Below are 17,856 nucleotides of genomic sequence, written 5' to 3' on the forward strand. Positions count from 1 at the left end.
TGCAAGTGATTGTTTCAAAGGGTTCAGAGACACCCCCCCCAATGGCCGTCCATGGACCCCGGATTAAAGTCCTCTGATGTACAATGACATCAGATCCCTGGTTGGCTTCCTACTGATCCCCAGTAGAAGCAATGACAGTATAAGGATTGCTCCAAAATGTCTGACAAGCAGTGTCTCAAACCTCCACATGGTGGAGTGGAGGGAGGGCAGGAGATAGTGCACAACACAGGGCAAAAGAGAAATCAAGAAAAGTATTCCACTTTAGACACTTCATACGGAGGCAGAATAAAGAGTGAATATCCGTTGATATCATGCTACACACACACGCACACATACACACATTCTTTGACAAGTTAATGAGGAGTTCTAAGTGAACTGAATAAACATCTTCTTTTATCCTATGAATAAAATAACTAATGACAAAAACATTTTTTTCTATTCTACAAAACAGCAACTTAATCTCCAAACAATTTTCTAGTTATTGCCAGGATTTTTATGGCAATGAAACAATAAACAAGGACAATTTTAAAATCCACTGACTGCCCTTTAAATATTAAGAAATAAATGTTCATTTGAGAAAGCTGGGCAGGAACACTTTACAACCACACGTATCTGATACTATATTTTGAACCTGCATATTTAATAGAGAAATACATTATTTCAAACATCATAAACTGAATTTCCACTTAACCATAGCTTTTAACCACACTATAAGGACTCTAAAATATGAAGAAAATGCACTAATTAAGGTCGATGTTTATATTCTAGCGATAACCTTGTAATTTAGTGCTTCAGCAATAATTTATTTCTATACTAACAATCTCTTATGGCTTATAGCTTACTAGAAAAGTGTTCATGAGGGTTCTTATTACTAGAGTTTTCCTTTTTGATTATGTCTCTTATAGCTACTGTTCAATATCAGGCTGAGGCTGTGGACCATCCACCTATTGCCGTCTGTTATTCTGAGTTGATGGGGGAGAGACGTGAAAAATGAAACTTCTGAACTGATGTGAACCAAAGTCTAAAAAATGATGTATTTAATACCTGAATGATTTATTTTACAAAGTCAATCCCTCACAGGATGCAATAATTTCATAAAGCAAAGAGCAACAAAGGAAGAAATAAAGCTTCCTGCCTCACTGTCCCCAGCCCCTCCTCCCCACTCCCCTCCTCCGGAGCCACACGCTCACAGGCACACACACACGCCCTGCTCCTCTGAACCCTCGCACTTGGTTCTACGGTCTTTTCCCCGCAACTGGATCTCGGTCTGTGCCCCCCTCCTGGGCGGCTCCCAGTACCTGTTCCTCCTCCACTCTAGCTAAGCCATCCTTCCCACCCTCACATCTCAGATCAAGTCATCACCACAGGTAACTCCTCTGCCTTCAACATTTCTTATCCAGAACCTCTTTTATTTTCAGATGGCTTGTTTTAAACACCCCACCTCACCAGGACCCCAGTCCACCGACAGCACTGCTTTCTTCATCACCCTCTCCAACACTCCCCCTCCTCCAGCTCAGGTTTCATGGTCTGCTTCAATTAGACTTCCGCCAACATCCAAAACTCCTATTATCTGTCTTTCTACATCACGCCTGCCTGGCAGAAATGAACGAACCCAATTATCTACTTCCTCTGTGTTCACAGCCATACACAAGCCCTGCCAGGAAAAGTCAGGCAATAGCAGAATTTAAGAAATCTTGGGGGACTTCCCTCATGGCGCAGTGGCTAAGAATCTGCCTGCCAATGCAGAGGACACGGGTTCGATCCCTGGTCCTGGAAGATCCCACATGCCGCGGAGCAATTAAGCCCATGCACCACAACTGCTGAGCCTGCGCTCTAGAGCCCGCGAGCCGCAACTACTGAGCCCATGTGCTGCAACTACTGAAGCCCACGCACCTGGAGCCCATGCTCCGCAACAAGAGAAGCCACTGCAATGAGAAGCCCTCGCACCACAATGAAGAGTAGCCCCTACTCACTGCAACTAGAGAAAGCCCATGTGCAGCAACAAAGACCCAACGCAGCCAAAAATAAATTAATTAAAAAAAAAAAGAAATCCTGATCACCAACCTGAAATTAGCCCTTAGCATTTCCTGGAGGTCTCTGGTCAATCCACCCTCGCACATACATGAAGGCTGTGAAGCTTACACCACCCTCAAACCTCTGCTCTGAGCAGGTGACCGTCCCTCTTACCTTAAGGAGAAGTTAAAGTTATCAGGAAGGCGCATGTACGCGTACACAACACACACACACACACACACACACACACACACACGTACCCTTACTATTCTGTCCTCCCATTAAAATAATTCCTCCCTCCATGTTTCAGATTTCCTCCTTTCTGAAGCACATGATGCCCCTGATCGTCCTTTCTCTCTCCTGTGTTTTATACCTCTCAAGGATCCCAAATGGATCCTTCCCACGGCTTTTAAACACAGCATTATGCTCTCTTTAAAAAAAAAAAAAAAAAAAAAAACAACAACATACTGATGAAAACACCAACTCTTCTTCATTTCTCATTAGGTACTTCATTTCCCCAGGACGAGGGAAGTCCTCCTACAGCTCAGTCCACTTCAGTCAGTGCTCTCAGTGTTGGTAACACAAGGAGCATATTTCCTGTTTTCATCTTACTTGACCTGTCAGCAGCCTTTGCCACTGTTGATTGCTTACGTCCTTCATCATGAAACACGCTTTCTCTTAGCTGTCATAACACGGCACTCACCTGGTCTTCCTCCTACTTTTCTGTCTGTTCTTTCCCAGGCTCCTTTACAGACTCTGCCTGCTCTAACTGGACATTAAGAGCTGGGGGGTCCTCAAGACAAGACTGGAGGCTCTTCCCTCTTCCCACTCTGAACCCTCTAAATGGGCATCACCTCCATGCCCATGTCTTCAAATATCGCTGGGACACACACGAGCCACAAAATCACATCTCAGCCCAGACCTCTCTCCTGAGCTTCTATCTCACACACTGGCCACTCACTTGCCAGCTCCTCTGACAGGACTCAATCCATCTCAAACCTCAGCACATCCAAACCGTACTCACCATCTTCCCTCACAGACTGAGTCCACGGTCCCTGGCTCAGTGAATGGCATCACCATCCATCCACCTGATACTCGCCAGAAACCTAGGAATCAAGCCTGACATCTCCCTCTCCCTCATATGAGACCCAGCTCATCACTCAGTCTACTGCCTGTGTCCACTTCTCTCCACCTCTACCACACCACCCGAGTTTAGGCCAGTTACCCTTTTCTGGATAATTCTAACAGCCACCTATGTTGTCTTCCAACATAGACTTTAGCCTTGTACCAATCCATTCATTCTCTAGATTGAGGTCAGGACAATCTTTTCAAAACAGAAATCTGATCACCATCCTCTCAGCCATACAAAACCTTCAACGGTTTTGGAAAGTCAGGATAAAGACCAGACTCATTAACACACCCTACAAGGCTCTGCATGTCTGGCATAACTCCCTCATCCTCTGGGACCCAGCCAGACAAGCCTTTTCTTCCTTAAATCCACCAAATCCCCTCCTGTCTCAGGGCCTTTGTACCTGCTGTTTTCTTTCTTCTTGGCCTTGTTAATGCCTCTTCGTTCAGGCTGAGCTGACTCATCGCTTCCTCAGGGAAGACTTCTTTCCCCTTACAAGCTCTCATAGCATCGTAACCCAGTGTCGGTACCTCTGCATCACTTCACCATGTCCTCTGTTAGACTGGTAGCCCTGGGAAGGCAGCCACTGCTTCTATGATTGCCCTGGCACAAAGGAAACCTTCAGAACTGCTTGTCAAATGGTGGACTAAATGGACATAGGATTACTTGGTTTTTAATTAAATTGAATTATACTTACTAACCAACTTCTCAGAATAATCTCAGATACTACTAGTTTGTTGGCCAACTGCCACAAACATAATATAACAAAACCCTTGCTTTTCATACACTCAGAGTTTTCCTGGCCACAGAATGAGATTCTTCCATTTCACTTCATTGCAACAGAGACAGCTATGATTTGTTTTTAAAATATAGAATTCAGTATTATTTTATTATTGGTTTCTGATTTTTTTTTAACACCTTTACTGGAGTATAATTGCTTTACAATGGTGTGTTAGTTTCTGCTTTATAACAAAGTGATCAGCTATACGTATACTTACATACCCATATCTCCTCCCTCTTGCGTCGTCTCCCTCTCACCCTATCCCACCCCTCTACGTGGACACAAAGCATGGAGCCGATCTCCCTGTGCTATGCAGCTGCTTCCCACTAGCTATCTATTTTACATTTGGTAGTGTATGTACGTCCATGCCACTCTCTCACTTCGTCCCAGCTTATCCTTCCCCCTCCCTGTGTCCTCAAGTCCATTCTCTACGTCTGTGTTTTTATTCCTGTCCTGCCCCTAGGTTTTTCAGAACCATTTTTTTTTTTTGGTTCCATGTATATGTGTTAGCATATAGTATTATGTTTTTCCTTTTCTGACTTACTTCACTCTGTATGAGAGTCTCTAGGTCTATCCACCTCACTACAAATAACTCAATTTCATTTCTTTTTATGGCTGAGTAATATTCCATTGTATATATGTGCCATATCTTCTTTATCCATTCATCCGATGATGGGCACTTAGGTTGTTTCCATCTCCGGGCTATTGTAAATAGAGCTGCAATGAACATTTTGGTACATGACTCTTTTTGAATTTTGGTTTTCTCAGGGTATATGCCCAGTAGTGGGATTGCTGGGTCGTATGGTAGTTCTATTTTTAGTTTTTTAAGGAACCTCCATACTGTTCTCCATAGTGGCTCTATCAATTTACATTCCCACCAACAGCACAAGAGGGTTCCCTTTTCTCCACACCCTCTCCAGCATTTATTGTTTGTAGATTTTTTTGATGATGGCCATTCTGACTGGTGTGAGGTGATACTTCATTGTAGTCTTGATTTGCATTTCTCTAATGATTAGTGATGTTCAGCATTCTTCCATGTGTTTGTTGGCAATCTGTATGTCTTCTCTGGAGAAATATCTATTTAGGTCTTCTGCCCGTTTTTGGATTGGGTTGTTTGTTTTTTTGATATTGAGCTACATGAGCTGCTTGTAAATTTTAGAGATTAATCCTTTGTCAGGTGCTTCATTTGCAAATATTTTCTCCCATTCTGAGGGTGGTCTTTTCATCTTGTTTATGGTGTCCTTTGCTGTGCAAAAGCTTTGAAGTTTCATTAGGTCCCATTTGTTTATTTTTGCTTTTATTTCCATTTCTCTAGGAGGTGGGTCAAAAAGGATCTTGCTGTGATTTATGTCATAGATGTACATGCCTATGTTTTCCTCTCAGAGTTTGATAGTGTCTGGCCTTACATTTAGGTCTTTAATCCATTTTGAGTTTATTTTTGTGTATGGTGTTAGGAAGTGTTCTAATTTCATTCTTTTACATGTAGCTGTCCAGTTTTCCCAGCACTACTTATTGAAGAGGCTGTCTTTACTCCATTGTATACTCTTGCCTCCTTTATCAAAGATAAGGTGACCACATGTGCATGGGTTTATCTCTGGGCTTTCTATCCTGTTCCATTGATCTATCTTTCTGTTTTTGTGCCACTACCATACTGTCTTGATTACTGTAGTTTTGTAGTATAGTCTGAACTCTGGGCGCCTGATTCCTCCAGCTCCGTTTTTCCTTCTCAAGATTGCTTTGGCTGTTTGGGGTCTTTTGTGTTTCCATACAAATTGTGAAATTTTTTGTTCTAGCTATGTGAAAAATGCCATTGGTAGTTTGATAGGGATTGCACTGAATCTGTAGATTGCTCTGGGTAGTATAGTCATTTTCACAATGTTGATTCTTCCAATCCAAGAACATGGTATCTCTCCATTTGTTTGTATCATCTTTAATTTCTTTCATCAGTGTCTTATAGTTTTCTGCATATAGGTTTCTTGTCTCCTTAGGTAGGTTTATTCTTAGGTATTTTATTCTTTTTGTTGCAATGGTAAATGGGAGTGTTCGCTTAATTTCTCTTTCAGATTTTTCATCATTAGTGTATAAGAATGCAAGAGATTTCTGTGCATTAATTTTGTAACCTGCTACATTACCAAGTTCATTGATTAGCTCTAGTAGTTTTCTGGTAGCATCTTTAGGATTCTCTGTGTATAGTATCATGTCATCTGCAAACAGTGACAGATTTACTTCTTCTTTTCCGATTTGGATTCCTTTTATTTCTTCTTATCTAGTCGCCCTGCCCTCTACCCCGGCCTTTGACCTGACTGCCTACTCATATACACAAGATACGTTGACCAGTGTACTCTGACAAGGAAGCACAGAATTATGAAGCCAGGCCACCACTCTGTCCACCCGATCCTTGAGCTACAACCACACCCAGTTTCTGAATCTAGTCTTTAGATCCCACTACCACCCAGCAGATTTTGTGGATGGTCAACGAAGTGGTTGTATCAAGGCTAGGCTGTGACTGTTTGACCTCCATGCTTCCTTCTCCAAGCTGTCCTAGAAGCTGAGGCAGAATTTCACCTGCACCTAGTTCACCCCAGAAAATCAGGAGACTGACACGCTCATTGCTCTCTTCCCTAGGGAACACACCACGGATTCTCCCACGTACCCAGGGAAGAGGCCACATGGAATCAGAGGCCAAAGGACAGAGGCTCAGACAGTTCAGACACCGTGAGCCATCATAGCATGATAAATCCACAAGTCTCTCCTCTGGGGAGAGGTAAAGCAGGCTTGTTAAACCCCTCCATGTTGTCCAGTGTAACTGAACTTCATAACCAAACAGATAGCACGTCATACCTTCACTAAATTTAAGATGATGATGGGGGAGCCAAACCTCTGAAGCATCTGGTCAAAGTGAAGAGCAGCCACATGGGCAAATGGATCTGCCTGATCCACTGGGGGGACAAAAAAATGAGTAAGTACCAGAATGAAAACTGTAAAGAAAGAATAAAAGAAGTACAGTGTTTTGTTTTGCATTATAATGTTTAAAGAAATGCAATTCAACTAATCTTCTGGTAGTTTCATGTCTCAAATTCCTCTCGAGCTTATCAATCATTCTTCATGTATTTATTGAATTTGAATGATTCTTACATTTCTGAATATAAATAATTACATTTATATTTTATAATATAAATAATTTACTAGTGGCCAAAATTAAAAATACATATATAAAAGTTATTGCATAAAAATATTAGTAGTCCTTCTTCTAAATGATCTACTCTTCAGTACTAAAACTTCATTAAAACCCAAGCATTTATGAGATTTCTGTGATAGTAGTTCACTATCTCTAAATGTGGGTAAAGAAGAGTTACTATTAAAAAAGACTGTTCCACGCACATGTAATAGGTGGCTTAGGCATCATAGTTGAAATGTCCTGAGACCAGTATAAGGGAACTGATCCTCTAACTTGCACATAAGAAGAGTAACTTCCTGCAGTAAAAGACATGACAGAAGCATCGCAGAGTATTTGTTCCGTTTCCACTTCATTTGCGACATCACCCTGGAAAGAAAGGTGCATTTAAAAATATTTTATATCCTTAGAATTTTTTAATGGAAAAAATGTCAAGTACACAATGAAAATATAATTCCTAGTCTTAGAATGTTTTAAAAGAGGTAAATGTTGATCAACATTCAATGTGCATATTAAAAAAAGGAAAATCATTAAAATGCAATAAAGGAAGCAATTAAAAATAGCAGAGAATAGACAAGGGAAAAATCAAGTTAAGTAGCTAATAATACAAGTAATAGATAGAGAACAGCTTGAGTGATATAAATGGCAGAGAAGGAGACCAAAAAAAACCAATCACATGAAATTATACAGGAGGTTAGGAAGACCAGTGAAATATAAGAATTCAATTCTGAAGACCAAGGAGGAATAAAGGGACAAAAGAAAGAGATTCCAATAAAAGATGCCTGATGGAGAGAAAAAAAAAAAATCTTGAGATAGCTTTACCTATAAAAGTATATGATGATATGACAAAGAATAATTTTAGAGGCATTAATAATGTACCTGTTTAATTACCCTTGAAATATTCAAAAGTAAAAAATAGAGTTGCAAAATTCTGCTTTTTTCTTAAAGCACCAGTTATAACTATGTTCACTGCTGATATAATTTTAAGAACAAATGTTGCTATTTTAAGGCAGGATCAAAACCCAATGTCTTGCTCAATCTGTCTACTCAATCACACATCTGCCTAAGATTCAAGTTGTCTGTTGCAAAGAGAGATGGAACACTCAAAGGACATTACATGACTGAAGGCAGGACAGATAAATTTGTTGTTATTTTCTAGGGATGAGTAGAGAAGGAGTCTGTCTTGAGCCAAACGAAAGCAGAGGGAAGGGAGTAAAGGGTTTCCCATGCCTTGCTCTACTCAGTCTTCTTATCAAGGATGCATTTCCAATGAGTGCTCCCCTCCATTTTTTCCTTGGGTGGAGGTGCTTTGCTATTTTAGTCTCTCCACTAAATATGTACTACATTTTTTCATATATTACAGAAATGACTCATCCTCCAAAACATTAGATATTTCATAACCCCCTAAGATATTGCATAACTCTAAGATAGTTGATTTTTCAGAATATCTGTACATTAGTCATATTTCTCACACGTTTCCGATACTCTAGAGAATTCATTATTCTCTTGATAATGTCCCAAACTAAGAAATTCCACTTTCTAAAATTCCACTTTGCTTCACCTGCCAACAAAGCTGATGTAAAAAGTTAAATCGCCAGCAGTGTTGTTGTTTTCCCATCTTACCTCACAGTTTGCACCTCTCTTGAGAAAACGGGTCCCAGCGAACTTACTGGATCTTCTAGCTATTAAAGTGACATACACAGGTCGTCCATAGATCAACAGCTCTTGGAAATCAAGTTAAAGCTGTTTAGCATTCATGACTGTCACACCAAACCAAGAGAATCATTACACCCAATATACTTTGTCCAGTAGGTTAAAGAACACCAAAAAGCTCCACCCAAGAATGGAACAACATTGGATCTAACTGTTCTTTCCAATTATGCAGGTATTAAGGCAAAAACGAACCTCACTAAGAAGTGGTTTCCATGAACTTCAGAGGAAATGGTAACCAGATGTAGGGTTATCGGCCAAGGGAAGACCTGTGGTCCCTCCTTATAGCCAAGTATGGATGTAAACAGGTACAACTAAACCTTCCTTAGTCTTCAGAGGCCATATACCTGTCAAAGTGAGCAAATGTCACTTAACAGGGTGTTTGAATTATGAAGCAATAGATAACTCTGAGGGAATGGAGTTAGTATAATACAGTGAGAGTACCCAAATTTGTCACCTTACTGCAAAATTGAACACTGGGAACTGTTTAATCAAAATAACGTTTATTAATTATGTCACCTTATTTAACTTTCTGAGCCTCCATTTCATCTTCTGTAAAATGGTATAAGTACTAAAAAACGTAACCAATTTTATTAGGTGGTTGGGAAGACTAGGTTAGGTAATGTGTGTAATGGTTACTACTGCCTGGCCTATAGCAAACGTTCAGTAAATAGCAATGACTTTTATCTCATGTAGACTTCCAGAATTCATTAAATGCTTGATAACTGGGAGACTGGAGTCAACATTTCAACAAACGAGCTTTAAAATTATAATCTATGGTGCTATTCACTGCTTAAAAAAAACCCATTTATTGTACTTATGCCAGGCCCTGAGTTAGCTCTTGAGAAATACACAACTGTTTAGAATTACCTTTTAGAAACTGTCTTTAGCAACTGTAGCACATTCCTTTTAGTGTCCTTGGTGGTGCAAACTGCGTGCTTTTACAGGTTGATTTTACTTTTGGAAGCAGAAAGAGTATTTCAGAGCCAAATCTCATTATTCAGTGAATGATCAATCAGATAATACCACTCACTGGTTGAAAATGATTATAAAGTAATGAGCCATTTCAAGTGTAGCACACAAATCTCACTCATCTTCATTCCCAAAGTCGTCTACGTCTTCACCCAGCCTCTCCTTGCCCTCGTTTGCCACCAAGAAGGCAGCACAGGTCCTCTTCAAGGCTAATCTCTCCAGCTCTACCCCCTGACTCCACTCCTCCCAAAAGGTCTGATGCAAGAAAGCATAATATTGGTTCATCACATTCACCCACTTAATGGTCTCAAAACAACCACTCCTTTAAAGTTTTCACTCTAGGTTTTTAAAAAACCTAGAACACAAGGAAGAATGTCAACTAGAAAGCAGGCTAGGTGCACAAATGCCCTACATGATCTCAAAAGGGGACAGGAAAAACCAAAACACCACTCCTAGAAAGAAGACACTGCCTTCCTAAACCTCATGACGTAATAGCACACGTTGAGAGGTTTCAACATAGCGAAATTAAATAAAAGGACAAAAGGTATTTATAAAATTGAACTCATCGGCTTAATCCAAGGCTCAACCTATGTCTATTTAATCTATTATGCCCTAATCCAGACCTTCATTACATTATGCCTGAACCACTGCAATCTTTTCCTAACAAGTGTCCCTTGTTCCAGTCTCATTTTTACTTAATCCACCTTGAAAACAGCTATCCACTCAAGCTTCCTAAGTACTAATTTGTATGTTACCCTCTTGAAAAAAAACTTTCAAAAGCTCTAGCACCAAACCCAAAGTCCTTGGTCTGACCACCAAAGCAATCTGGCGACTGGCAGTCTGACTCCCCCTAAACGATCTCCTTCCCACTACACTGTACCTCCCAGGGGTTTTATCGATATATACAAGCCACAAGTACACTCCCATGAACTTTTCCATCTCTACATTCATGGTGCTTCCCCAATCGACAATCTCATTGCCAAGGCCTGCCTTTTGACTGAGGCCAGGCCAAGTTCAACTTTTCCTGTGAGCCTGCCCCATCCCCCCCCATCAGGGATTCTGCTCCTTCTCTTCGGTAAGAATGATACTTACTACCTGTATCACTTCCTATGCACATAGGTTTTCTTCCTTGTTATTTGTCTGTATACATAGTAGATCTGCATTCCTGTTTGTATTTCAACTACGTGGAATGAATGCATAGGTAATTATAATCTATCTGTTGGATGCATAGACAATTGTAATCTTATAATTCATACATAGCTTTCTACAAATCGGTACAGCATAAGTTTAATAATATGTATCTTAATTTTTTTAAAAAAGGATACTTGACTGCCCACAGAACCCATGAATAATATACAGCAGCCAGTCACGATGGACAGTATTTTTAATTATATCCAGAAGTTCGCCGTTCCACACGTACTTCATATAAGGCTCACTACAGATCCCAAATACACCTGAAAAGTAAGAGTTGGTATCAGAAAGATAAGGAAATTGGTTGACATTCGTTTTTAAGTTCTTAAACTTTTGTTTTTAATTTCAAAATGCCTGATCAATATCATTGCTGTTTTCAGTAGATATAACTCATCTCGTTGCCCAGAACACTGTGCTGATTCTGTACAAAGTTAAAGAAAACACACATTTTCTGATTTGTGAGTTTTTAACCTAAGAGAGAAGAAAACAGCTGGGAAATTAAGGAGAGGTGTACAAATACATGAATAAGGCCAAGAGACAGCAAGGACAGCAGCTGGGAGCATGGCTCTGGTGTCAGAGTGCCTGGGTCCAAATCCGAGCTCTGCCTCATCAGCAGGGTGACAGGTGTGACCAAGAGGGTTACTTACTCCCAGTGCCCCTGTTTCCTCATTTGTGCCTGTATCCTGGGATTGTTATAAAGATGAGATAAGTTGATAATGTACATAAAGTGCTCAGAACAAGTCTGGTGTCTTACTGATACTTCCATAAGTGGTAGTTGTTATCGTATCAAGCTTTTTCTATACAACAAAACTAATTTCATCAAGCATGATTTCAGGATATCCAAATAAATTTATTAAACATCAATGAGTTTTACAAAACTTATATAAAGTACAAAATAAAACAAGTATATTTAAAAGATAATGGCTTAAAAGATCATTAACAGTTCTGGATAGAGGCAGTCAATACTCTTCTCAAAACACGTATGTTAAGAGTGTTTATATACTATGACAAACACTTTGGTTTTATTCATAAAAACTAAGCCTTCTCTACCTCTTCAATGACATTACACTGAGCATGAATAATGGATTGGAGTCCTGTCTTTGCCACTTACCAGCTCTGTGACCTTTGGCAAGTTACGTAACATCTCAGAACCTTAATTTTCTAAACTGTGAAATGATGGTAGTACTCACCGCAGAGATATTATTCAGATTAAAAAAATAATATATGCAAGTGACTAACTTGCTGCCTGACACATTAGAGATTTTTAAAAAATGTATTATTTTCCTTTTCTACCTACCCCGATACCTATTACCCTCACCCTCTCTTTCCTATCAGTTTCCCCCTGTGTAGTAGGAGAATAATGCATCCCTCCCCTACAGAAAAGATATCTATGTCCTAATCACCAGAACCTGTGAATATGTTATGTTACAATGGCAAGAAGGAATTAAAGTTGCAGATGGAATTAAGGTTGTTAATCAGATGACCTTAAGATGGGGAGACTATTCTGGATTGTCCAAGTGGGCCCAGTGTAATCACAGGTCATTATAAGTGAAAGGGGGAAACAGGAGTGTGTCAGAGTGATGTAATGTGGGAAAACCCTCGGCCGGCCATTGCTGGCTTTGAAGATGAAAAGGGCAAGAAAATGGATTTTCCCCTAGGGTCTCAAGAAAGGAACGCAGCCTTGCTGACACTCTAACTTTAGTCCACTGAGACCTCCTTTGGACTTCTGACTCCCATAAGATAATAAATTTGTATAGTTTTAAGTCACTGAGTTTGTGGTAATTTCTTATAGCAGCTATAAAAACCTAATACACAGTTATTCATATCTATCAAGTAGAACTGCTTGACAAATAGTAAAAAATTAAGTAGCTTTCAGAGGCTTAATTCAGATCCCAGAACAGATATTCAAATTCAGATGTGAGATGAGACATAGTGCAAATTTGGTAATACTTTTAGCTTTTCTATTACTAAGTATGATATTTAGAAGAAATGATGTGACAAATATTCAGGCACACATTATTTTACCCTCCACCTGTCTCTAGGGGTACAGGTTACAATCCAGATGTCTGAACCATGGCAAATTTACGTGATCTAGATGTTTTGGGGTAGGGAGGGTGCACTGGGTTTGGCCTTAGCTCAAGAGATATTCAATCTAATAAACTAACAAGAATCAAGGCAATAACAGAGACGGCATTCAGTCTAAGTAACAGTCTAAGTCTTCTTAGAGTGGACCAGAACCTTTGGCAAAATGCTAACAGAGTACAGCCTCTTTCTGTGTGTCCTGTAAGGACAAACCTTCTGGAACTTACATTCTACCTCTGCACTCACATCTCCATCACTATATAGAAGGCGCACTGAGGAAGGCACCCAAAGACACTACTAACTTTTTGTTTCCATAGTAAGCCCAATTCAGTTAAACTGTCTTAAGTTTGAAGCAATTCCTTCACAACATTAACTCTAGCCATGTCTCTGGCTTTAGATTTCTAGACCAACCCCCAAATCCAGGGATAAAGGTACCAATACTATTCTGTGACTGGTTAGTCCCAGATGTCCAGGGCCACCCTAGACTAGTAACACACACGCCCTGCAGTAATCCCACAATGGTCTTGACAGAAGCAGGGCTTGTGAGGGACCAGAGGGGCAAGTTGAGACCAATCAAAGTCAGAACAGCCTCTGACCTATTGCAATGGTTCCTCTAGACACTGGCCTTGTGATCTTAATCTCTAGGCCTCAGTTTCCTACTTAGCCTTTATTTCTTTCAAAGTAGCATTATACCTACTGAGCAGAGTTTTTATGAGGATTAGAGATATGACATATAAATGTCTAGGATACAATAGGCAAGCCATGGTAACTGTTTTCTAAAACTCAACCCATACACAATTGGTCTCTATGAAGAAAAATAAGGTGGTGATGTGTATTCTCCAATATTTAAAAAGAAAATTCTCCATTCAAGGACTAAACTGAATGTATTCCATAAAAGGTGCATGAAATTTTGCTAGAAAACATCAGTATACAATTTTCTGGCTTATCCACAAATGAAATTCATTTGGTGATGCATGATCTCTATAAAAATGAATTGGTCAAGTTCCTATACCTGAAACAACCTGATATAAGGACAAAGAGCAAAGAGGAAAGGAGAAATGTGAGTGAATTTAATGAGATGCCGTTTCATAGATGCCACATTAACATATATTGGATGTGCTGAAAACCACCTACCGCTTCCACCCTGTGTAATTAATCCTTCATCTTCAAAGATGTCGAAACTCTCCTGGCGAGTCTGGGTCGTTTCTGACTTTAACATCTCCAGGGGCATACGCAAGACAGTGAGATTATATTGAAGTGAGTGGGACAAATCATAGCTGTAACTGAGAAAAGAACTGAAACTTAATAAGAATTAGAAAAGCAAAACATATTTCACAGTCTTGGCTCCCAGAAGGAATTAAAACCTATGAACTAAATTACTTAGCACCTGTTAGCTTCCTTGGAAGCAATGCTGTACAAATAAGCACATTAAAACACAGTAAACCATGAATATAATTGGAAATTAAAAAAATCACTGCATGACTTAGGCATTTGCATAACTAGAAATATACAATACAATGTGAGTAACCTACATTAATTGATTTGCAGTGTGCATTTTTTGCTTCATGCTGAAATTAATCTAACTTCAGGGCCTTGTACAAAGGGGTCACACTCTCATATATATCTGAATGGAGTACTAAAAATGTTACAATATCCACTGCAACAGTACATGGTCTGTACTCTAGTTTACCTATGAATGAAAAGAATTCTATTAATTATTACTGGTGGTACAATAACTGACTTAGTAATAAAACAAGAATAAGCAAATAACACAAGCCATCATGGTAAAATATGTTTGAAAAGCATAATAGTCATCCAAAAAATTGTAACAGTCTGTGCAAACAAAATTTGCACAAAATTAACAATTTTTATAAGTATCTCTAGCTATATATTTTTAGCACAGAATTTCAGACAGTATCTAGAATTCTTTAGGTTTACACAAATTTGAAAGTATTTTAGTCATATTTTAAGATGGTTACAATTTTGTCTGGAGACTCACATACATATTTTAATTATTTCTTCCTCAATTTATTAATTATCAAATTATTGATTTACTATTTATTTGTTTGAAATTGATTTATTTCATCTGTGAAATTAAATTTGACCACATTTGCTTGATAGAGCCATTAGTTTTACTAGCATCTAATCTCACAGGGGTAAAATCTATATTAAAAAGTTGGTTTTGGGGTTTCCCTGGTGGTGCAGTGGTTGAGAGTCTGTCTGCCAATGTGGGGGACACGGGTTCGAGCCCTGGTCTGGGAGGATCCCACATACCGCGGAGCAACTAGGCCCGTGAGCCACAACTACTGAGCCTGCGCGTCTGGAGCTTGCGCTCCACAAGAGAGGCCCGCGCACCGCGATGAAGGGTGGCCCCTGCTTGCCGCAACTAGAGAAAGCCCACGCACGGAAACGAAGACCTAACACAGCCAAAAATAAATTAATTAATTAATTAAATTAAAAAAAAAGTTGGTTTTTCAATCGCATTTACAAGAGCATAAAAAATGCTTAGGAATAAATTTAACGAAGGAGGTAAGAGATCTGTACACTAAAAATTATAAGACATGGATGAAAAAAATAAGACACAAATAAATGGAAAGATATCCAGTGTTCATGGAACAGAAGAATTAATATTGTTTAAATGTCCATACTACCCAAAGGCATCTATAGATTCAATACAATCCCTATCAAAATGCCAATGACATTTTCCACAGGAATAGAAAAAAAACAATTCTAAAATTTGTATGGAATTACAAAAGACTCCTAATAGCCAAAGCAATCTTAAGAAAGACGGACAAAGCTGGAGGCATCAAACTTCCTGATTTCAAACCTTACTGCCAAGCTATAGCATTCAAAACAGTGTGTTACTGACATAAAAAAGACACCTAGACCAATGGAATAGAGAGCCCAGAAATAAACCCACTCCTATATAGTCAACTAATATTTGACAAGGGAGCCAAAAAGACTAATGGAGAAACGATAGTCTCTTCAATAAATGGTGCTGGGAAAACTGGACAACCACCAGCAGAAGAATGAAATTGGACCCCTGTATTACACCACTCACAAAAAATGAACTCAAAATGGATTAAAGCCTTAAATGTAAGACCCAAAACTATAAAACTATTAAAAGAAAACATAGTAGAAAATTTCCTTGACACTGTTCTTGACAAAGATGTTTTTTGGATATGACACCAAAAGAGCAAGCAACAAAAGCAAAAATAAACAAACTAAAAAGCTTCAAACTAAAAAGCTTCTTCTGCACAGAAAAAGAGTCAGCAAAATAAAAAGGCAACTTATGGAAGAAAATATTTGCAAACCATCTAACTATTAAGGGGTTAATAGCCAAGATACATAAGGAACTCATACAACTCAACAGCAAACATACAAATAATCCAATTTTAAAATGGGCAAAAGACTTGAATAGACATTTTTCCAAAGAAGACGTACAAATGGCCAACAAGTGCATGAAAAGTTGCTCAACATCACAGTAGAGAAATGCAAATCAAAAGCACAATGAGATATTACCTCATACCTATTAGAATGGCTATTATAAAACAAACAAAGAAACAGTAAGGGTTGGCAAGGATGTAGAGAAAAGAGAACCTTTTGCACTGCTGGTGGGAATGTAAATTGGTGCAGCCACTATGGAAAACAGAATGAAGGTTCCTCAAAAAATTAAAAATAGGGCTTCCCTGGTGGCTCAGTGGTTGGGAATCCGCCTGCAAATGCCGGGGACACGGGTTCAAGCCCTGGTCCAGGAAGATCCCATATGCTGCGGAGCAACTAAGCCCGTGTGCCACAACTACCGAGCCTGTGCTCTAGAGCCCGTGAGCCACAACTGCTGAGCCCCGTGCCACAACTACTGAAGCCTGCATGCCTAGAGCCCGTGCTCTGGAACAAGAGAAGCCACTGCAATGCGAAGCCCACGCACCGCAACGAAGAGTAGCCCCCGCTCGCAGCAACCAGAGAAAAGGCCGCGCACAGCAACGAAGACCCAACGCAGCCAAAATCAATCAATAAATAAAATTAAATAAATTTTTGAAAAATTAAAAATAAACTACCATATGATCCAGCAATCCCATTTCTGGGTATATATCCAAAGGAAATGAGATCACTATCTCAAAGAGGTATCTGCTCCCCCACGCCCACTGCAGAATTAATGACAACAGCCAAGACATAGAACAACCTGAGTCCATTAACAGATAAATGGATAAAGAAAATGTGGCATATATAAATAATGGGGTATCATTTGGCCATAAAAAAGGAAATCTCGCCTTTTGCAACAACATGGATGGACCTGGAGGGCATTATGCTGTGTGAAATAAGTTAGACAAACAAAGACAAAGACTATGTTCTCACTTACATGTGGAATCTTAAAAAGCTGAACTTACAGAACAAGAGAGTAGAATAGTAGTTGCCAGTGGCAGGGGGAGGAATGGAGAAATGTTGGTCAAAGGGTACAAACTCTTAGCCATAAGATAAATAAGATCTAGATACCTAATGTACAGAGCATGGTAACTATAATTAACAATACTGAATTATATACTTGAAATTTGTTAAGGGAGCAAATCTTAAATGTTATCACTACACGCGCACACACACACACACACACACACACATACACACAATCACAACTGTGTGATGGGATGAAGGTGTAAACTAACCTTATTGTGGTAATCATTTTGCAATATATACATGTATCTATACATGTATCAATCATCACATTGTACAACTTAAACTTACATATGTCAATAATATCTCAATAAAGCTGGGGGGTGGAGAGAAGTTGGGCTTTTACTTTTTTTT

The 17,856-nt window shown here is 39.3% G+C and overlaps 1 protein-coding gene across 5 annotated transcripts in view; it reads right to left on the minus strand.

Moving 5' to 3' along the window:
- FIG4 (FIG4 phosphoinositide 5-phosphatase) overlaps positions 1–17,856 on the minus strand; it is a 129,828-nt gene that overhangs the window by 74,809 nt on the left and 37,163 nt on the right. For all 5 annotated transcript variants that reach the window (XM_004264730.3, XM_049695513.1, XM_033418670.2 and 2 more), the window contains exons 6-10: positions 14,188–14,336; positions 11,106–11,234; positions 8,722–8,822; positions 7,305–7,467; positions 6,765–6,862 (exon numbers count right to left, since the gene is read on the minus strand). In XM_004264730.3, the coding sequence (XP_004264778.1) occupies positions 6,765–6,862; positions 7,305–7,467; positions 8,722–8,822; positions 11,106–11,234; positions 14,188–14,336 (640 nt within the window). The remainder of the gene's footprint in view (positions 1–6,764; positions 6,863–7,304; positions 7,468–8,721; positions 8,823–11,105; positions 11,235–14,187; positions 14,337–17,856) is intronic.

This window comes from Orcinus orca, chromosome 12, assembly GCF_937001465.1.
Source record: "Orcinus orca chromosome 12, mOrcOrc1.1, whole genome shotgun sequence".
Taxonomy (NCBI): domain Eukaryota; kingdom Metazoa; phylum Chordata; class Mammalia; order Artiodactyla; family Delphinidae; genus Orcinus; species Orcinus orca.